Genomic DNA, 23,801 nt, shown 5'->3' on the forward strand with positions numbered 1-23,801 from the left:
TCAGATCTCAGCTGGCAGCCTCTTCTCGGCTTCTTACGAACTCTATTTTTAAACCTCACCTGACAATCGAATGCGTCTCTTTCTGCAGGCGATAGACAGCATCCACAACGTGGGGGTGTTTTGTTTGGCTTTGGTGCCTGCTAACACCCTTCCCAAGACTCCGCTGGGAGGGATCCACCTGTCGGAGACCAAGCAGCTGTTTTTGGAAGGCTCCCTGCATCCCTGTAACGTCCTCATGTGCCCTCACACCTGCGTCACTAACCTGCCCAAACCCAGACAGAAACAGCCAGGTCTGTCTGCGGCAAGGTCACCTCAGATGTCGTATGAAATTAGAAGTGCCAGAAATTCGGTGTGTGTGTTGTCGCCTGCTTGTTTTGTGATGTGCTTCCTCTGCTCGGTCCTGCAGAGATTGGACCCGCCTCTGTGATGGTGGGAAACCTGGTTTCAGGGAAGAGGATCGCTCAGGCCAGCGGCAGAGATCTGGGCCAGATTGAAGACAATGATCAGGCAAGAAAGGTGTGTGTGTGTTACCATGGGGCCTCGATTTTCATCTGTCACTCCGTTCATTTTCCCTCCCCTCTCATTCATTCCCCACCTCCAGCAAACCATCCGGTCCCATCCAGCCAAGAATATGCACAGAAATTGGCACATATTTGTCCTTAATGCAGGCGTTTCAATACATTAATCTGCCTCTGGGTGCTTTATAGTTGCTTTTTTAGATGTAGCACCAAAAGTACAAAACTGAGAAAAAATGCCAGGTGTATTGGAATATTTACAAGTTAAGAAACTGCATTTAGCATTTTTTATTAAATATGCACTACACATTCTTATAGATATATATATATATATATATATATATATATATATATACCCTTGCAGTTTTACTGATTTACTTTTATTTTTTTTATAAAAAGTTTTTATTTTTTATTTTTATATATTACAGTTTATAATACACACAGTCAAACAATTAATATCAGTAAAATTATTCAGACACTAGAAATAATTTTTTACTAGTGGGTGCAGGACACTATAGTTCATTTATGTAAGTGTGGATAGCAAAATAAAGTAAACTGTGACATATTATACCCCAAAATGCTACTACTACTACTACTACTACTACTACTACATACATTTAGTTTGACTGTATGTATGTATATATATATTTATATATATTAGTAATAAAAAGTAATATAATTAAATAGTATATTTAAATAGTAAGTCATTTAAAGTAATACAAATTAAAAAAATGTCTTAAATAAAAATGCATGTAAAAGAAAAAAGATGTATTTACAGATCTCCTCTGGTCATTTTCTCAGCTTGAAATGTATTATATTAATTATTCTCCTGCATCTGTCACAAAAATTTGAAGACAGATTGTGATTTTCTTCCCTGTGTTTTCATTCTGGTGGCTTAATGTTTGGAATATTCCACACGTATCACCACTTGGATAACTTTAGGCCTCTTAATTAAACCTCTGATGGTACATTTTCCAAGTTTCTTGACGATGGGTGATTCGCAACAGATGTTTTGTATTTAATAGCTGGTGTGGATTTGAATCGCTTATGTCACTTACATCAGCGGGAGTCATATAATCAATCTTACAATTATAAAGTTACCGGCCAACTTATTACACACATTTGGCGCTAACCGAGCATTAATTTTGGACCCTGTGGGGCACGCACAATTGTCCCAACTGGATTTGTGGTAAAGGAACTGACCCCAGACGGCTTGTCAGACCTCTTCCTCTCAGCCAGAGTCGTTTCATACCCAACCCCTACAGAGAGCATTCTGGGAAACTGTTAAAACTTTGTGTCACCAAACCAGAACTTGACAATTATATGCTTCCAAAATTTTTCTTTTGAAAGTAAGGATTTTAAAAGCAGTTTTGTGGAAAAAATACTCTATTAGAATAATTATTGCACGCTGGGCTCTGTTTGGGAGGGCTGGTTTGGTTGTTTTTTGTGCTGTTAGTGTTGAGATGATGTCTTTGGTTTTGCTGTGCTGTCAGTCAACCACCTCGACGCAAATACAATCCATTACGCTGCCCTCTCAGGCTGAAAGATGGCAGCCATTATGCCGTCAGCCTGTCTGCTGTGCACAACACCGTAACCTTAACACACACATACACAGGAGCACAGCTGTCGGCCTCACACACAAACCACATATGCTCACACACATTCGCTCAAATATGCACACACATACACAGGGCTGCAACAGTTGTTGGCTGCTGTCTCATGCATGCCTTCCTCATCCTCTCTCTTTCACTCATTCCTTCACACCCTTCCAGCCCTGCATGGGTATGCGCTGTCTGACACCAACAAATGTTACCTCCGCCATCTGCGGAGCTCAAGGAATCACAGCCATGCATGACTCTTTTCCATTTTTACACCGCAAAGCTTGTGTTGTTGTTTTTTTTTCGTTGCTTCCATCCATTCATACCTATGAAAATCGGGCCCGCTGAGTGAATGGAAATAGTTTTATTTCATGCTTTTAAGAGGAGGAATGCGATCCGATGTGAGAATAACACTGGGAGATGAGGTAACACACGACTGCATTCTTTTCCAACCTTAAGATAACACCAGCACCGCTTGCTAATGACTTTAACAGGTCTTGCTAATTGCAAAAAAGCATCCTGTGTTTTCACAGTTACAGTCAAATGTCATGTTTCTTTTATAATATTGTTTTTGGCATAAGAATAGATTGAATCAGGGTAATTACACTTGTTAAAACCCACCTGTTTATCCGAATATTTTAATAATAATGTGTTGTATTAACATTTTCTGATTTCAGATTTTGGGAATATCATGTAATCTCCCTTAAATATCTATTAAATATATATGATTTTGTCATAATCATCACAGGCTTCCTTTTTCCACCCCATAGTTCCTTTTCCTGTCTGAGGTGTTGCAGTGGAGAGCCCAGACCACCCCGGATCATGTGCTCTTCACCCTCCTCAGCTCAAGGGTATGACATGTAATAAGTAAGATATATAGATACTGTACATACACTACCGTTCAAAAGTTTGGGGTCAATTTTTTTTTTTTTTTGTGTATAGTTTTGAAAGATGTCTCTTATGCTCCCCAGAGATCCATTTATTTGATCAAAAAAGTTATATTGTAAAATATTACAATTTAAAATAACTATTTTCTATTTTAATATATTTTAAAATATAATTTATGCCTGTGATACATTTTCAGCATCATTACTCGAGTCTTGTCACATGATCCTTCAGAAATCATTCTAATATGCTGATTTGCTGAAACATTTCTTATTATTATAAATGATGAAAACAGTTGTGCTGTTTAATATGTTTGAATAGAATGTTCAACAGAACAGCATTTATTTAAAAAAGAAAAATCTGCCAACATTATAAATGTCTTTACTGTAATTTTTGATTGAATGTCTCCTTGCTTTATAAAAGTATTAATTCATGTAAAAAATAAAAAATCTTACTGACCTCCAAACTTTTGAACCGTTAGTATTATTAAATAAATAATGATTTAATATTTATTTATTTATTAAATAAATATGAATATATTGATTTAAATATATATTTTTTTATTCAAACAAATTATTTTATTTTTTTATTAAAGAAAAACACTTTTTATTAAAGAATACCACTACCATTCTGGTGCCATTCTCTGTGCACTAGAAAGTGTACAAAGAAATATCTCAGTTTCTGCTCTGTTTCCCCCCTCCAGGGAGCAGGAATTGGTATCATAAATGATTTTGCCCTGGTTTGCAAAGGATACATTTTTTTTTAATATACTATAACTGCAACCATTTGTCATCGCAGGCTATTTTGAACACCACATGCCCTCCATAAAAAAGTTGTTATAACTCATCCTTGAGTTGAGAACTGTGAGGAAACTGTGTGGTTGACGTTTGTGTATGTATGTGTACGTAGGGAGCAGTCCTGAGCTCACTGACGTGTCTTCAGTTGCATAAGCGGGCGGAGAAGATAGCAACCATGTTGATGGAGCGAGGCCACCTACAGGACGGTGATCACGTTGCGCTGGTGTACCCGCCTGGTACGACACCTACAGCTCTAAATCTGTGATCAGTCCCACTATATTCACATTATTATACTCTAAACCATGGCTCTCAAATTATCTGGGGGCCGCTAGCATCAGGTGAACAGTTTAGCGCAGTAAATATGTCTAAGATTAGGTAGGACACCAGAAACATTACAATCTGGCTTTGATATAATGGTTAGAAATTATTAAGAGGATGTATTATGCTTGTTTTTTTTAATTTTCAACGTTCTTTAGCAATGTAACATTGCTGTTTGAACTGGAAAAAGATTTGCAAAGTTATAAAGCACAAAGTCCACTCCTAAGGGACTTAGGGCGTTTTCACACCTGAAAGTCCGCACCAAGGTCCGAACCGAAGTTCATGTCTTGATACATTTTATACATTTGTTTAGTTTTGGTTTGGTTTCACATTGCAATTATGCGAGCGCACTAAAGAACTTTACACGACACACTTGCGTCCACTCGTCATCATCTATGTGGGCTGCATCTGGACATTGATTGGTTTGTAAATGGACATGCTGACGTCAGCGTCTTTGACAAGAATGAATGAACAGACGCATATCGTTGCCACTATTGAACAGTGCGCATTGCTTGACTATTTTCTTTTCATTCCGTTTAAAAGTGGACATTTCAAGCTTTATATACACATATTTCTCATGTTTGTGAGACAAGTAGCCTGCTGAGCTTCGGTTTATTTGAGACACGCTCCAGTTCATGTGCAAAGCATGTGATCGCTCCGCGATTATTGTCTGCTATAGACTATTTGCTTCTTATTTATTAAATTTAGGCAATTATCTGATGAAACATTGATTAAAATTAAGATACAATTTATACAAAATGAAATTCACATTAAAGAAAGGCTTTCTAAGCAAAATCATACAAAATTTCTTTCAAAATTATTTCTGACCTTCTGTCTTCTGACAGATTGCGCATCTTTTCACTTTTCATAATCAATGTAGCCTAGATGAAATTTAAAAATAACATTATAATATTAAAAATATACAGGAACTTCCTGTAAATGGTCTGAAAGTACGAACCATACAGAAAATGCTTTCACACTAGAAACGAACCGAACCTTTGTTCAGTTTGATCCGGACCGAGACTACTTCTTTTCGTCTGACCAAATTTCGTCTGTTTGGTCCGGACCGTGGTACGGGGGGAGGTTTCACACCTGTAATTTTGATTCGGACCAAACTGAAAAGTCCGAAAATCCGGACCAAACAAGGTAGGTGTGAAAGCGCCCTTATTTTCTATATTAATGCACAGTTTTTGAAATCCCTGAAACGTCTCGATTGTATTCTTGAGTTTTCTTTCGGAAACGTACACGTCACAATATTTCTTGCCCAAGGTACACGCAACATAACGGGGGAGAGGCCTGGATGAGTTGCGTTAGTACTGTGTTGAAACTCATGGTTAAGGGGCGTGACATTTTCAAACATGCACAAAGCGGTTGACCAATCACTGATTCAGCTGACCAATCAGAGCACATTATGGTTTTTGGAAGGACAGCCTTCATATAAACAGGAAGTAAACAGGGTGTTACTGGCAGACTGGGAAGAGAGGTGCTCCAACAATGTAAAATATGACAAAAATAATGTGTTGTTTGAACATTTAAGCATGAAAACCTATTCTAGAGTTAGCCTGGTCCTACCAGACTCTCATACATTTAATTTGTACAGAGAGTCTGGCCACTCTCCATTGACAAGCGTTAACTTCCTTGAAGGCGGGTACTCTATTGAATTTTAAAACTATTGGATCTACCCAGAGCCACTCTGGATCTGCCATAACCAATCGCTAACATTCGGTCATGACGTATGAGGGGAGACGACAACAACTATCGGCTAGCGTTTGCCTTAGCCAACTCCTTCACCACTAATGGAGCGAGCTGGAAAATCAAACTTTTCCTGAACCCTGTGGGGAGGAGGACTCAGCAAAGATTGTTCTTGCTCCAGCTTTAACTTCTGGATATTTGGCAGCGTTGCCACAACGGACCGAATGGCTTCGCTCGCATCTTTCTTCGCCGCCATTACTGAACTACAACTCAAACTAGCGCACAACATAAATATCGACGTCATCGTTCTCGGCCACTCCCTCTGTTCGCTGATTGGACCGGTTAAAATTTGGCCGGAGAAAACCCGCAAATATACAGTAAAGACAACGTACTGAAGGGAAATGAAAATTGAGCGGAAGTACGGAGGAGGGCAGAGCCAGGCTATATTCTAGTAGACCCAAAAACAAAATCAAGACTTTGTGAAAGGGCATAATAGGTCCTCTTTAAATATGCTTAATAGTTGAGAGGCCACATGACAGATAGTTTGAGACCTCTTATCTAGGATAAAAAATTCTATACTACAAATACAGTATATGTTTATAATTTACAGGTATAGATCTGATTGCTGCCTTTTACGGATGCCTGTATGCCGGCTGTGTACCAATTACAGTGCGACCACCACACCCCCAGAACATCGCCACCACCCTGCCCACTGTGAAAATGATTGTGGAGGTTAGTGTTGACCTGAGACCCTTCCCAATGTAGTATATGATTTATGAAGAAGAAGAAAAAACCATCGCTAATAAATGAATGTGTTCAGGTGAGCCGATCAGCGTGTGTGATGACCACACAGATCATATCCAAGCTCCTGAAGTCGAAGGAGGCGTCTGCCGCTGTGGACGTCAGGATGTGGCCTCCTGTTCTGGACACAGGTGAGAGTGGGTCAAAGGTCAGATGGCTTCTTCAAAAAAAGTGTAAATTCACATTCATTTAATATCTAACGTGTTTTCAAGATGATCTGCCAAAGAAGAAGCCCCCTCAGCTCTACAAGCCCTCCAATCCAGACACGCTGGCTTACTTGGACTTCAGCGTCTCCACTACTGGGATGCTTGCAGGAGTAAAGGTGAGGATTTATCCTTTTGTTTTGTGTGAAATGAGAAACCCCTGCTCTTTACTTCCCCAATGCAAAAAAAACCCCAGAAAGAAAACCCTCTCAGTTTACACTAGGTGAGATCAGGTGTCATGTGCACAGAGGAGCTTTTCTATTTTATTGTTAAGAGTTGAAAACCAAGTTTTGAGCAGACTGCTGCTCTTATGTCATAGGAGCCGTGGGTGTTTGCGGCGCCGGCGACCACCCAGTATTGTGTAGTTCTTCTGTCCTTTGACCAAGAACTGATCTATTCAGTCCCCTGGAAATCCTTTACAACCCCACACTTTTAGGTCTGCTAGCATTTCCACTTCAAAACATGGCAGGCCTCATTATCTCATTATGAATCAAATAAAGCACAATCGTGTGACATTTAGTTGATGATAAATGCATTTAAGCAGACTATATATATAATCATTTTTTTTATATAATAACAAATATATAATGATATATTTTTTATACATCTTCTCAGATGTCCCACACAGCCACCAGTGCCTTTTGCCGCTCTATAAAGCTCCAGTGTGAGTTGTATCCCTCTCGTGAGGTGGCCATCTGCCTGGATCCATACTGTGGCCTCGGCTTTGTCCTCTGGTGCCTCTGCAGGTGAGAGACCACCACGTTCACGCCTGAATTTACCATTTGAAAAACAAGATTTATCCTTGAAACACTCATTCTCTTTATGAACTCTTTCATGTTGTGCCTGCAATGTTGTTCATTGTTGATTTTAAAGGAATGGTCAGGTTAAGCTCAGTTGACGCAGAAAATACTTTCCACATGCCTCAGTTTGTAAAAACAGTGTTTACAATTAGAATGAAAGTATATGAGTACATTTTTATTTCTTCATTATATCTACATACATACTTTAGTTTTAAAGAATTTTAATTGCTAATGATTTTTAAAATTCTTTTGAACTTATTCAGGGTGTGTTCACACTTGGCATGTTTGGTTCTATTAAAACAAACTCTGGTGCGATTGTGCTGTTATTGCGGTTCATTTGGATAAGTGTGAACGCTGCTATCCGAACCCTGGTGCGCACCAAACAGGCGGACTCGGCCCGTTTCCAAAATAACTCTGGTGCGGTTTGGAATGACATATAAACGCAACATGAGCCAAAGACATGTAAACGAACCAAAAACGGTTCATAAAAAGGACAGAATGCTCAAGCATACCTGTTTTTTCTCGTCATAGTCGTGATGTTGCCCATCACAATTCTGTACAGGCATCAGAACCACGTCTCCTCGCAGCAGATCTTCGCTTGTGTGTGTGACGGAGGGATTCCTGTCGCTGTTTTGACTGTTTTACACATTTTAGAAGCTCTTCACGAATACTCAGCTGGTCAAAAATACCATTATATGTAGGCTACAGATATACAACGAGGGCATTTAGCCCAGGACACAGCATTGTTTTGGATGTTTGGGAAGTTCAGCCTTGAAATATACGTCATAAAAAGCCAACTGATCAGGTTGTGGACATTTCCCTACACCTTTAGGTTTGGTATCTTTAGGTTCGGTGTTAATAATGGCAATGTGAATGCCAAGCGGACCACGACTAAATGGTTTTTTTTTTTGGTCTGGACCAAACGAACCAAGTGAACTGAACTACAAGTGTGAATACACCCTTACAAGACTTACGTTAACATGGTTTTAATTACTAATAATGTAACTCAAATAACAGATTGTTGTACAGAAAAATAAATAGTGCTTTAACAAAACTTCAAGCTACACGTTTCTGCTTTTAAATGTTCACAATTTAGGTCAATTCTTTTAATTATTTGGATATCTAACAATTCAATCATCCATTTACAATTCAGCAATTCAGGCTGATGAGACGCAAATACTGAACCATTTTCTCAGTAGACTGCTGCCTGGAAAACTCTTCGTTTTGTGCTGCGTTCACATGTGTGTGTGTGTGTGTGTGTGTGTGTGTGTGTGTGTGTGTGTGTGTGTGTGTGTGTGTGTGTGTGTGTGTGTGTGTGTGTGTGTTTATGCTGTGCTGTGTGTTCTCTAGAGTGAAGTGTGTACTCAGCTCCTGTCTCGCTTGAGTGATGTGTTGTTTTCCCGATGTGTCTTATTTGTCAGGGTGGGCAGGTTCCTCTGCTCTTGTGTTGTGTTGTGTGGTGGTAACGTTGTGTTCTCCTCTGTGTCTTCCTACTGGGTGAAGTGTGTATTCAGGGCATCAGTCCATCTTGATTCCCCCATCCGAGCTGGAGGTGAACCCCGCTCTGTGGCTGCTGGCTGTCAGTCAGTTCCGGGTCAGAGACACGTTTTGTTCGTACTCCGTCATGGAGCTTTGCACCAAGGGCTTGGGCCTGCAGACAGAATCCCTCAAGGTACCCAATTCTCTCTAAAGTGTCAATCTTTCGCTTCCTTTCCTTCTTGAGGAAGCTCTAAAGAGTTTTCCGTTAGATTTCATGTTATATTTGCAGCAGTGACAGAAGGCGATTGTTGGTGGTCTTGCGTGTGTGAGTGTTCTGTGTTCAGGAGGTGTGACTGTGTGTAATTAACGTCTGTTCTGAGTTAGTGAAGGAAAGGCCGCCCGTGCCTCCTGGCGAGCCTGTCTTGTAAAATCTTGTTTTATTTACTCTGATTTAGTCATTGAGATTGCCATAGTTACTAACCGCAGTCTGGAGCAAAGTACAGTTTATTAACATCACAACAATCAATGAGGAGGAAAAATTAGTCCCAGCCGAAAGACATTTTTTGGTATAATGAGGTAGAACTGGGAAAATGTTTTCTCATACCCAGACTTCTTCCTGCCATCTTCAGCTCTTCTTTAAATAAAAGTTAAAGAAAAACACCCTATTTACTTTCTTAAAATGGTTTTTTCTATTATATTCTATTATATTTGGTAGAATGAGGTAGATCTGGGAAAATGTTTTAAACTGATTTTTTTTTTAAAGAAAAATATTAGATATAAACTGACCCTATTACTTTTTATTTACTTTCTTAAATTGTTTTGTTTCTATTAATTTATTATATTATATAATATTTATGAATATATCATTATTATGTATTGAATTAATATGATAATAACACATTTCCATGACATCAGCTGATAAGAGAATCATTGAAAATGATTTATATTTAAAATCAATTAATTATACATTAATAGTATAATAATAAATTACTTAAAATATAAGATATGTAATATATAAATAATAATTTCATCAGCTGATGTCGACAACGCTGTGTGGGCTGAAAAAAATAATATCAACCAATAATGTCATCTTAGCATAACATCCACAGTCCAGTCCTGATGATTACAATCAATCCTGTTCATGATTTCCATATGAATATTATGTTTGGTCAAAACGCTTTTTTTGTGTTGGTATGATTATAAATATGATTATATTAATATTATATAATATATTATGATAATAAGACAGCCTTGATGACATCAGCTATGAGGAAAGAATCATTATTACATTTAAAATAAAATATTTTTTAAATCAATATATATTTATGTATTATGTTTTATATTATTTTATATATATTAATAATAATTGGTTGGGCTTAAAGCTACACTGTGTGATATTTTCCCCCATCTAGTGGTGAACTTGTATATGACCATCCAGTGAATTTTAGTTTCTGTTCTGTTCAATTCCGATTTCGTTTTAACTCCTACGGTGGCCGATTTAGTCCAAGATTAATATGGCTTCCAGTTCGACCTCGTCCACATTCGACACGGTGCCTGTGGGATATTCTGTGCGCAGTGGGATGGTTGGAACTCAACTGGCCTAATTATTCGGCTAGAAAGAACTGCAGCTAATCCAGAGTGAACTTTGATGATAGTAATGTTTATTCAGTCATCCAATTGCAAGGCATAAACAGGTTTGCATGGATATGTACATAAATGTGGTTTCTGTGAGAGAACAAATTAGGATGGTAAATATACATGATAATGACATGACAGAATATACACAGTTAAGAACTGTATAACTATACTTATAAGTTACATTTGTATAATGTAACCGTAAACCAGAGCTTATTGTACCACATATAGGCGCTAAATGCAGCTGCATTAAAAGGAGCGGAGCTGCCGCTGCTAACAAGCGGTGTCCGGTTACAAAAGTGTGTGCGCAGGTTTAGCTCTGTATAACAAGTGTTAATATGCCGATCAGACCTGATACATATTTCCATCAACATACATTACAAGCAAATATTTTCTATAAACGAATAAACATTGTTAATAACTGAATGACTATTCAAATAGGTGAGCATTACGCTATTGTATGTTGACACAAAAATACTTCTGAGGTAACATCAACTGAATTACATGATGACACACTCTGAAACACATCCACAATGACAATAACTATTATTACTTACGGAGTTATTAACGCACAGAAATACCACACAAGGAAAAACAGACTTTTGAGGAATAAACAAGCCAGGAAAACTCCGTATAACTCTGTTACTGGAGCTGCTGAGATGAAAACTCTCTGCGCATGCACCAGACAAGTCTGAACAAGTTGACGCGCACAGTGTTAAAACCGGTTAAAAACGCGAAAGGCGAAGCTTGAATTTACGGGTATGTCCCTCTTTGGCTAATGTACTTTCAAGATGGAGGGGCAACATGGCGACCACCGTTAGATCCCATTACCTTATGTATTTTCAATGGCATATTATAAACTTACGAGAATACTTTATTACTTGAAAGAAGTAAATATACATTAATGAGCACATATATTTTTGAAAGAACTAAGTGTTTTTAGCTAAGAATAGACTAAAAAAGTTACACAGTGTAGCTTTAAGTCAACCAAAAATAATTAGCATAACATCCAAATTCAAATCCTGTGCTACTTTATTTACCTCTGAATATTTTGTTTGACTAGGAACGGACATTACAGAAGTTAAAGGTGCTGTATGTATGTTTCTGACTGTATTAAAGCATAAAAATACCATAATATGTTTGCAGATTTTTAAGAAACATGCTGAGTACACACAATAATAATTCCGTTCCGTTCCATGTCAGAATGTCTGTTTGTGTTTTGGTCTGTGCGATAATGCGCGTTGCCAGTTTACCCAGTAGTATTTCGGCACCACAGGTTGCCAGTTAGCGTAAAACAGCGCATTGCTGCCATGGAAGCCAGTAAACAAACTGGGTCAGAGATTGCAGATTCTACCTGACCTAAAAAGCCTCGGCATCCATCCATCAAAAAAAAAGCACATTAAAATGCGGATTTATGTTGTGTGAATGTCGAGCCTGAAGAAGAGGGGGCGGGGCAAACAATATTTAGAATTGGACTGCAGTACCCATTTCAACCACTAGCTGTCATTCTTACATACAGCACCTTTAAATGTAGTGCAAATACTGTTTGATGTTGCTTTTAAGTGTTTTTTAATTATTATAAATGTTCTTAGCTACACTTGATAAAATGTAAAGGTTGATCTCTCTCTTTCTCTGTCCCGTCCTTCAGTCCCGTGGACTTGACCTGTCTCGCGTGAGGACGTGTGTGGTGGTCGCTGAGGAGAGGCCCAGGATAGCCCTCACCCAGTCCTTCTCCAAACTCTTTAAAGACCTGGGCTTACACCCGCGAGCCGTCAGCACTTCCTTTGGATGTAGAGTGAACCTGGCCATCTGCCTGCAGGTTAGTTGCATTTGACTGCGCGCCTGGCCGTTAATCTGGTGCTGACCAGAAAACACGAGGCAGAGATTGGGCCGTAATCCCAATCCCAGCGTTGTTTTAGCAAGCCGACTGCAGCCGGGATTAGTGTACAGAGTTTGTCGAGAGGATTTCACTGTGCCTTTAGTTTGCGCTCTGAGTGAGAGTAGCGCAGCAATATAGGATGTCCTGGTGTGGCAGAGGTAAAATCAGGTCACCACTTAAATAAACATATATGTAGCGCACAATGTCAAAAATAGTACTAGTCAACTGATATGGGGTTTTCCAAAGCTGCTGCTGTGTAGAGTGGCCAACTGGCCATATAATACTGGGATATTATTATATGCCTCTTTAGAATACTTGATTCTGATAAGTCAGTCACAGCACTCTGTAGTCAAATACTTTTGTATAATCACTGCTAAACTGAATAATTAACTTCGTCCCAGACACATACATCATCATTCAAAAGTTTGGGGTCAGAAGGATTTTTTGTGAAAGAAATGAATACCTTTATACAGCAAATGTTACAAAATATTTCTGTTTTATAAATGCTATTCTTTTGAACTTTCTATTCATTAAATAATCGTGAAAAAAATGTATTACAGTCTGCAAAAAATATTACGCAGTACAACATTGAGCAAATCAACATATTAGAAGAATGATTTCTGAAGGATCATGTGATACTGAAGACTGGAGTAATGATGCTGAAGATATAGCTTTTCCTTCACAGGAATAAATTAGTTTTTAAAATGTAATTAAACAGTTATTTTAAATTGTAATTATATTCCATAATATTACTGTTTTTACTGTACTTTTGATTAAATAATTGCAGCCTTGCTGAGCATAAGAGACTTCTTTCAAAAACATTAAAAAAACCCTTCCTGACCCCAAACTTGTAAACAAAAATTTAATTTCATATTCAGCATTTCATACCCATTTATTTATTTACCTTCTTATGGTAGGACTGCTGTGAACTCTGAAGTTTATTTTGCAATAAGAGCAGTTTTAACTTCCACCCACCAGCTTTCATGAAACATTTTGGATATTTTTGCTACCAAGCAAAAAGCAACACTTAATCATACTACAGATGTTTCTATGGTTACATACTAGAGAGATGAATTATTTTACATTTAGGAGCCTAATGACTATTAAATCATAAGACAATATAAACAACCTCACAGTTTCTTCATCATCTGGGTTTTGGAATGGGCAGAAATGAGACTTTGATAAGACTTGAGTTCAACTGAAGTCAAAGTGGACCACAAAAATTCCTATATTACTGTATAATATAATATAATATAATATAATATAATATAATGTAATATAATATATAATTATTATAGAATATTATATAATCTATTATAATAATAACACAGCCTTGGTGACATCAGCAGATAACAAACATCTAAAATTTAACAAAATAAATAAATGATATATATATTTATTTATTTATTTATTTATTTATTTATTTTCTTTATCAAATTGTAGATGTTTGTTATCTGCTGATGTCACCAAGGCTGTGTTATTATTATAATATATTTATATATATATATATATATATATATATATATATATATATATATATATATATATATATATACATATATATATATATATATATAATATAATATAATATAATATAATATAATATAATATAATATAATATAATATAATAGATATTGATTATTATATTAAATGTTATAGTAAATAATTTTTTTTTTCTGTCAGCTAATTTAAATAAGAGCGTGTGGGTGGGGGGAAATAATAAACATCCGATAAAATCTCTTATTATTGTTTTGACACTGCATGTTGTTTTTTGTTGTTTTGCCCCACATTGTTCTTATATCCTCCTTTTATATTATTTCATTGATTCCTTTTCTTTGTCACATCCACAAATCTTCACCCTGTATTCCTTTTTCCTCACTCTCTCCCTGTCTCTCATCTGCTCACTGGCTGTTGTAGCCCCACAGGCTCGGGAAGCTTGCAGATCAGGTAGGGAAGTCCAAACGCTCCCCGCTCGATCTGGCACTGGGTGTGGAATGGGGTCCGACTAAGCTTTTTTTTTACCCCTCGGCTGCTGGGCTCTTGATCCTTGCGGTGTGTGGCTTTTGCTAATGTAGTGGAAGCGAACGGCTGGATCCATCTGAATCAGTGTGACTAATTTATCAGACTAATGGCTGACCTAAAGGGCTGCTTTCCTGGACTCCGTTTTGAACAGGAAAGACACCCTCGGTTTGATCTTACCGGTGAGCGGTGAGATCCAACCCTCCTCCAGTGAGACTGCCGCTCACCTGGACTTACACCGGGGTCAAGAGTTGCGTGTTATTGTGCAGCTGCAGTCATTAGTAGCGTTCCCGTAGCGTAGAGCTCTATAATCACAGCCATTAGGTGGAAACGTGCCTCCCCTCCCTTGTCCACCACATTGTTTTACCGTGACATCACAAACACAAGGGGCTTTGTTCGGAACATGAGTGCCTACACATGAAATATCACAGACTCCGGCACTGTGTGAGTCAGTGATCTGAAATGCGTCTCTAAGGACCGTGTCTTGTCGACAGAGCCAGTTGTTGCGCTCCAGACACAGGGAGACCTCTGCTGGCTCGGTTATGTTTGTGAACTGCCATTGCAGATATTTTCTCGTTTCGATTGAGTTAGGGCATCTGAGTGCCTCATAATGAACAGTCATTGCAAGTTCAGTAATGATCAGTCATGAAAAATAATTGCATTCATTTGATCAAGATGAGTGTTCATTTGCAGCTTGCACTCAAAGGCAGCAGTTGTTTGTATTTTGTCTGTTCGTTTCTCATTTGTATTGTTCCATAAAGGCCATTTCACATGACTCATGTCGACAGTCCCCAAATGCATATAAATGGAGCGACGCATTATGCGCAGTTCGAATGCTGTAAAGTCACGCTCTCAGACAGTCAGTTTGCTGCTGACTTTTGCAAAATGTCGCCAATGATTACTGGACAGTCTGCCTGACATAACGAAAATCTGAGCAAGAATAAAGACGGGATGATCCTGTACATCAGACTGTACAATATATTGTTAGAGTCATTTTATGACATTCAGAAAGCGGTTTATGACAATAAAAAATCAGGCATATGACTTGTTTTGTTTGCTGTAGGGATAAACAAATATTAAAGTTCTTCTTGTGTGATCCAGACTTTTTTGTGTACAAGAATAAAAACTAGGGCTGGCAAATCGATTAATCGCATCCCAAAATAAAAGTTTGTGTTTACATAATATATGTGTGTGTGCTGTGTATAATTATTATGTTTATATAAATAAACTCATTCATGTATATATCTAAGAAATATTTGCATGTATATACTGTGTATATATATATATATTATATAATTTATATTATATATATATAAATATAAGTATTTAATATATAAATATAACACATTTTTTAGTTTAAACATGCATGTTTTAAGTATATAAATGCGTATGTGTGTATTTATATATACATACTAATTATACACAGTACACACACGTATTATTTAAACACAAACGTTTATTTTGGATGCGATTAATCGCGATTAATCGATTTGACAGCATTATTAAAAACTAAAATCAATTCTTTTAGACATTTATGTACAGTATGAAAAGTGGATGTTCATTTAATAGTGTTTTTAAATTACAAGTGAGTATTAGATTATGTAATCTGAAGGTAATCTAAATATTAAAAAAATAGGGCTGGACCAGAATATTCGTTCGATGGGTTGGTATTCGATTTTCAATGTTGGGATTTGAATATTAATTTTTTTGTTGTTGTTTTTTTTCTCTGCGCACATTCCCTTGAAACGATTCTCATTTGCGCTTGCATATGCTTTCACTTAAATCTGGCAAAATACAATATTCTTTTTTTTTCTTTTCTTTTCTTTTTTCTTTTTTTTACAATTATCTCATAGCTTAGCCGTTTTTAATAGTAATGTCCGTTCTCGGAGCATATGAGCCCTGTCCGCGTGAGGCGCGCCGCTGAGAATCTCGAGATTCCTGCCTTTATTCCTGAGAGAAGAATATGTTCAGCCCCCTCCCTCCAAAGCTTTGAATATTCGGTGTTGATCACTACAGAAGCTTCAAAGCTCGAAAAATGGTATTCGGACCAGCCCTAAAGAGAAATGAACATGTCAGTCTGCAAGCTGTTTAGGATGTCAATTATTGTGCCTTTAGCTTTTTACCCCAAATACCATGCTTTTACATATTAATCGTTATTAACAACTATGAACAAACTGAAAATCATTAACAAGACCTTTGTCTCTTAATATATTTGGTCATTTTATCAATTATGATTTGCTACATAAATCTATAACATTTGATCAAATTTCTCAGTGCATAATGAACGCGGATGTTTAGAAAAGTGCTGCGATAATTTTTTTTGTGCCATCTAGTGGTTTAGTAGAAAATCAAATCAAATGCACCTTTTACCCTTGTTGTACCCTATAACATTAAGGTAAAAATCCCCAAATTTGTCCGTCTGGGACACTATCTGCAGCTCCTTTCAAAGCATCGTATTACGCTTGTTTTGAGAGGTGCATTGAAGCTCTGATGGGAGCCTTAAGGCAGACCTAAGTTTATAAAGCAGCTGGTAAATGCTCTCCCGTTCACCCAGTGGCAAAAGATCTGCAATACTGGGGCGCTTTCGCTTTCACCGCAAGCAGACATTCAGATCTTTGAAGGTTCCGTCAGCTTTCATCTGCGGCTATCTTTTTCTTTACTTCACAAACACCCACACATTTGTCATCCCGGCTTCATAAACGATTCCTATTTTTCACTCTGCTCTCTAAAACGCCTCCGCTCACGGCATCATTTATAGCCATGTGCCTTTCAGGATGATTGTTTAAATGTTGGGTTGTTTCTTCCTGAGTTTGCTGCTTGTCTTGCCCTTTTTTCCCCAAACCCCTTATCTTTTTCACCATTTTCAGTCTGTGATCTCTAGGCTCTGCTACTAACTAGTTAACAGCTGTAGTGGGTTAGCTCTGAGGAAATTGACCAGTTGAACCCTTCCCCTAGAAAAATCACTCATGGCTAGTTTTCTGTACAGTGTAAACTGTGTTGGTGTGTATCTCCTGGTTAACGGCTTCATGGTGTGCTTTTCAGGGGACATCGGGACCAGACCCGACTACAGTGTATGTGGACATGAGAGCTCTACGACACGACAGGTGAGAAATTTCACCACGAGCTGCAAAATACTGATAATGGAAATGACTCCAGTGAGCTGTGATTTATGGTCAGACAATACAGGTTTAATATTAGTAAAAATACTGGAATATTATATCATTTATTAACAAATTAGCTATTCTTTTTTCTTTATGTTGAGGTGTTACATAATGAGAAGCTTTTTTTGCGATGCTGCCAGACTTAGTATACATTTGTTATGAATATTTGTTATGGTTTGTGTGCATCAAGCAAAATTAAGAGGAAGTACAGCATTACCACATGGTTATTGAAGTACAAACTTATTTGTTGAATGTCCATCAATATATAATAATGTGTTGAACTTTTTATTGAATTTATTTGTTATATTTAACTTATTTGTTAAATTTCCATTATATACACACACACTATATATATATATATATATATATATATATATATATATATATATATATATATATATATATATATATATATATATATATATATATATATATATATATATATATATATATATATATATATATGCTTTATACCAGGGATTTTCAGAAATTGTGAAAAATATTAAAAGGTAACATGTTTTTACTCAATTAAATAATTGGCTTTTATAATGTACTTCAGTATTTAAAATATTCAATCCTTAATTAATGTTAGTTGTTAAAAAAAAATTCTTAGTGTAAAAAATGTCTGTCAAATATAATAAAATAATCATAATTAATGTCATGATTTCTGAACTGTAATTGTGATATGAAATATGTGAATGTGTTAATTTTATTGAAAAACATATTTCATTAATATCTTAACAAAATTAATTAAATAAATAACAAGATAGGCCTTAGTTGATAAATCTTAAACATTTTGTAAATATAACACATTCTCATTATAATAATCTATAATATAATAATATATAATTTTTACAAAGCCCCACACATAACATAAAAATATATAATTTGTGGCCACAAATTAAGAATTAATTCTCATAAATTAAGAATTTGCTCTCTCGTTATAGTAAATCATGGCCACGAAGTGAGAATTTGTTCCTATTACTTATTAATATGTTCCTTTGTTTTAGTAAATCCTGGCCACGTTGAACTAATTTGTTGAATGAATTAGTAAAACATGCTGATTTTTAGTAGGTCATGGGAACAAATTCTTAATTTGTGGCCACTATATACATATATTTTCCTGCATGTCATGTGCGATGCTTTGTAAGTTTTCCAACTGAGAGAAAATTTCCAAATTTTTAAAGATTTTGGTCATGCCGTCCAGACATAACACAAGGGGGTACTAATGATAATCAGCCAATCTGGTGTGGTTTTTGGTCAATAAACTCAAAATGGCCAAGTAATCTGCAATTTTCTGACAATTTTCCCACTCTGGCATAAGAAAGGTTTGTTGTGATTGCTGTATGTGCATTTTTATTTAGCGTTATATTACTCTTGCTCACTCTGAAATATAATTTTGTGTTTTACTCATGAGTGTCAGGATCTGTTCTTGAAAATGTCATTAGTCATGTCTACGCTTGTGTTTATGAGCTGGCAATTGATAGTTTGCCAGGAAAGCAACAGTGTTCTTGTTTGTGCTCAGAGTGCGGCTGGTCGAGCGGGGCTCCCCACACAGTCTCCCCCTCATGGAGTCTGGAAAGGTACCTGCAAACAATCTCACTTTTTTTGACTCCATCTGACTAGATTTCTCAATTAGTAAATGATCAATTCTCAATTTCATCCTCTACCAGATTTTACCCGGAGTTCGAATCATCATCGCCAATCCAGAAACCAAGGGCCCGCTGGGAGACTCTCATCTAGGGGAGGTGAGTTCATACCTCAGGATAAAGGTCAAGTGGAAATCATCTGTGGCTCTTTACGACTTCACATGTTCCTGGTCTGTTTTGTGTCATTAGATCTGGGTTCACTGTGCCCATAACGGCAGCGGTTACTTCACGGTGTATGGAGACGAGGCCCTGCAGTCCGATCACTTTAACTCGCGCTTGAGCTTCGGAGATACGCAGACGGTGTGGGCGCGGACCGGCTACCTGGGCTTCCTCCGCAGGACCGAACTTACAGATGCAAGTGGAGGTGATCATTCAACTTTAATTTTTGGCTGGTATTAGTTTAATTAGAAGTCTAAGATTGATGCTTAACATCCTCTGTGTTTCCAGAGCGGCATGACGCCCTGTATGTAGTGGGCGCTCTGGATGAAGCCATGGAGCTGAGAGGAATGAGGTATCATCCCATCGACATCGAGACCTCTGTGATACGCACCCACAAGAGCATCATGGAATGGTACAACCTTCTCACTTCCAGTCCAAATACCTTTATTTATTTGTTTGTTTATTTTTAGGGATATACTGATGTATACATTTTGACCATTTATTTATTTAGACATTAAAATGTATACTATTGTATCTAAATAAATTAAAAATAAAACATTAAAACTAAAATCTGTCAAATGTATTTATTTTCATATTAAATGTATAGTATTTTGTCTAAATACTTAAAAAATAAAACAACTAAAATCTGTCAAATTTATTTATGTTTATATTAAACTTTATATTTTGTCTAAATACATGACAAATAAAACAACTAAAATCTGTCAAATTTATTTATTTTTATATTAAACTTTATAATATTTTGTCTAAATACATGAAAAATAAAACAACTAAAATCTGTCAAATTTATTTATTTTCATATTAAACTATATATTTTATCTAAATACATGAAAAATAAAACAACTAAAATCTGTCAAATTTATTTATTTTCATATTAAAATGTATAATATTTTGTCTAAATACTTGAAAAATAAAACAACTAAAATCTGTCAAATTCATCTATTTTCATATTAAAATGTATAATATTTTGTCTAAATACATGAAAAATAAAACAACTAAAATCTGTAATTTATTTATTTTCATATTAAAATGTTTAATATTTTCTCTAAATACATGAAAAATAAAACAACTAAAATCTATCAAATGTATTTATTTTCATATTAAAATTTATAATATTTTGTCTAAATATATGAAAAATAAAACAACTAAAATCTGTCAAATGTATTTATTTTCATATTAAAATGTATATTTTGTCTAAATACTTGAAAAATAAAACAACTAAAATCTGTCAAATGTATTTATTTTCATATTAAAATGTATAATATTTTGTCTAAATACTTGAAAAATAAAACAACTAAAATCTGTCAAATTTATTTATTTTCATATTAAAATGTATAATATTTTCTCTAAATACATGAAAAATAAAACAACTAAAATCTGTCACATTTATTTATTTTCAAATTAAAATATATCATATTTTATCTAAAACAATGAAAAATAAAACGCTTAACTAAAATCTGTCAAATTGTTTTATTTATTCTGATATTATAATGTATACTATTTGATTATGTTTTTCTTTCTTTCTTTTTTAATAAGTTTAAGCAATGGGTATTATTATTATAATTATTATTATTAGTGATCTCACTATTGATTACATATTTCTGGTGATGTGGATAGTGAAAAAAAGATATAGACTTTTTTTTTTCAAATAAAGGAAAAAGGAAACACTTGAATCTAAAATTAAATTAATTAATGTATATATTTTTAAATTACAAAGCAACTATTCATACTATTTAATAAATGTCATTTTACATTCTACTGCTTACATTCTTACATTCAAGTGCATTATTATAATTTACAGTATGATTTTTTTTTTAGATTTATAAAGATTGAATTTAATCTCTAATTTAATCAAAAACATAACATACATTTTTGTTCTAATCAGTAGCAACCATGAGGCATCATAAGGCATTTTGTCAGTCGATTATTTAAATTTCATTATAGATTTCTTGATCTGAAATCTTTATCAGCAGCTGTATTTTAAACATCACTTTATGTTCTGATTGGTTAAGATATATTGTGTCACCCCAAATCACCAATTGCCATTGAAAATGAATGACTTCCTGTCGTTTTGTTGGTTGCTACTCACTGTCAGTGTGAACGACCCATTAGAAAGGACGTTTTAAATGAACGGATCTGTGTTTGTTTCAGTGCGGTGTTTCCCTGGACTAACCTGTTGGTAGTGGTCGTGGAGCTGGAAGGTTCGGAACAGGAAGCTTTGGACCTGGTTCCTTTAGTGACAAACGCGGTCCTAGAGGAGCACTACCTGATCGTGGGCGTGGTGGTCGTGGTGGACATTGGCGTCATTCCCATCAACTCTCGCGGAGAGAAACAGAGGATGCATCTGCGAGACGGCTTTCTGGCCGACCAGCTGGACCCCATCTATGTGGCATACAACATGTAGCATGAGTGTACGCGTGTATGTTTGCGTGCGTGTGTTTTGCCGACTGTGCGATCTTCAGCGAATGAACACTTACTGGGAGAAACTTTGAGAAGTGTTGACAAAGCCAAACGGAAACTCTGATTGGCGGAAGGATTCTGCCCCCAAACCCCCGATGGGAAGAAGAATCGCCTCTGCTTCTGCTTGTGTGCGTGTCGCTTTTTCACGCGAGGTGTTCATCATTCATTTTTATTCCGCCCTACAATGAGCGAAGGGTATTTTTAAATATCTGCATACCGTGGCGAAATGTGCATTTTAAGTTTCCCGACGATTTGGAGTAACTCGTTGAAAGTACACGTGATATCAGACACTCTGGACGCCATTTCCGTTCGTTCATTTAAAAAAAAAAAAAAAAAAGGTACATCTGTACATGCGTTGCAGCCGTCCTTCAGCAATTTGCCGGTTTAGTTTTTCAACCTTTGTAAATGTTCTCAAGCAGCAGGAAGCAAAAAAGAAGAAAAAACATCCCCTGCTTTTTTTCCCCGATTCCTCCATGTTTAATATCATTGTACAAAACTGAAGGTGGACACAAAGTTGGTTGATATTGTGTAATTATGTACAGATAATAGTTCTTATTTATTTTGCTCTTTTTAGAATTGGTGAGCGAAGACATTTGGAAATGTTTTCCTCATTAAATAATATTGCTGATATAAAACATTGTATCATCTTGAGTGAGTAGTATCACATCAAGTCTATGTAAAAATATAAATATACATACAAATATATATAAAAAAAGAAAGATATATATAAAATAAGATCTACGAATCACCAATGAAACATTTCTAATGCAGTACTTCCCACTTGCATGGTGTCTGTTGTAGGGAGAATCAACTGACCGATCGAACGTTTCCCATACGTTTAATCATAATAATAATAATAATATAGAACTTTCAAGACGATGTCAAACGTGCGTGTAGCCGGAACAAACGCAAATTGAAACTAAATCGCTACGAAAATGAACCCTAAAAATGTGCCTGGAATTTTGTTTACATTTGCTTTACGACTCGAATCCGCGCCGCAATTTGTTACGTTGTGTTTTTATTTGCCTGGATTGACTTTTTAACTTGTTTTGTATCATTTTTCTGTGATTTCATCCTTATTTATTGACATTCGATCCATTTGTAATGCGTCAGACTGTAACACAGATTTTGGTGTTTACGTTAATGACTCGCAGTTTACTTTCAAACCCAATCAGCTCACGTGAAAATGGATTAAGCTCTTGTTTTTAAATCGGCTTATGTGCGAAATACATGCTAAATAAACGCCGGCATATTGTTGGCACTTGCAATATGGGCAAAGCATGAAACATGAGCGACTGGCTAATGCAAACAATTGAAGAGAGAAAGAGAACCATGACATTATTCTACCAGCTGCATCAGAAGAGAATCTCCTTTTCATAGCGCTGGCAATCCGTTAAATCGCCATGACAAAACTTGAGTATTCAGGATTTGATTCTATTCTTTGCCACATCCTGATTGATAACACAATGGAGATCTACTGCAGTGAGATATCAGCACCCTCTGGCCTCATTGAGGTCGTAGTTTTAAGGCAAACTTTTATTTTACGTTTTGGAATCAGTGTCATAGACGTCAATACTGTGTATGCAAGTTTACACTTATTCAGAGTGACAATGCAATGTTCTTCTTTTTTTTCTTCCCTGTCTGTTTGTTTTTAAAAAATGAAGGAAAGAAGTCTTAACCTGTTCGGAAGCTTTAGTGTCGCCATTCCCATACAAGCAGAAACGTCTCCCCCG

At 36.2% G+C, this 23,801-nt stretch overlaps 1 protein-coding gene across 7 annotated transcripts in view; it reads left to right on the forward strand.

The window, feature by feature from the left end:
- The window catches only part of dip2ca (disco-interacting protein 2 homolog Ca), a 155,469-nt gene extending 132,700 nt beyond the window's left edge, over positions 1-22,769 (forward strand). For 2 of the 7 annotated variants that reach the window (XM_079806512.1, XM_079806515.1), the window contains exons 22-38: positions 89-290; positions 407-516; positions 2,884-2,964; positions 3,908-4,031; positions 6,416-6,537; positions 6,626-6,737; positions 6,819-6,928; positions 7,425-7,555; positions 9,113-9,281; positions 12,372-12,542; positions 14,520-14,549; positions 17,664-17,725; positions 19,308-19,365; positions 19,456-19,530; positions 19,621-19,795; positions 19,879-20,002; positions 21,760-22,769. In XM_079806512.1, the coding sequence (XP_079662638.1) occupies positions 89-290; positions 407-516; positions 2,884-2,964; positions 3,908-4,031; positions 6,416-6,537; positions 6,626-6,737; positions 6,819-6,928; positions 7,425-7,555; positions 9,113-9,281; positions 12,372-12,542; positions 14,520-14,549; positions 17,664-17,725; positions 19,308-19,365; positions 19,456-19,530; positions 19,621-19,795; positions 19,879-20,002; positions 21,760-22,012 (2,109 nt within the window). In that variant the 3' untranslated portion in view covers positions 22,013-22,769. The remainder of the gene's footprint in view (positions 1-88; positions 291-406; positions 517-2,883; positions 2,965-3,907; positions 4,032-6,415; positions 6,538-6,625; positions 6,738-6,818; positions 6,929-7,424; positions 7,556-9,112; positions 9,282-12,371; positions 12,543-14,519; positions 14,550-17,663; positions 17,726-19,307; positions 19,366-19,455; positions 19,531-19,620; positions 19,796-19,878; positions 20,003-21,759) is intronic. The other 5 variants (XM_079806514.1, XM_079806517.1, XM_079806516.1 and 2 more) reach the window with 3 other exon arrangements.
- The last annotated feature ends 1,032 nt before the right edge of the window (positions 22,770-23,801 follow it).

Source organism: Gobio gobio, assembly GCF_949357685.1.
Source record: "Gobio gobio genome assembly, chromosome: 23".
NCBI lineage: Eukaryota > Metazoa > Chordata > Actinopteri > Cypriniformes > Gobionidae > Gobio > Gobio gobio.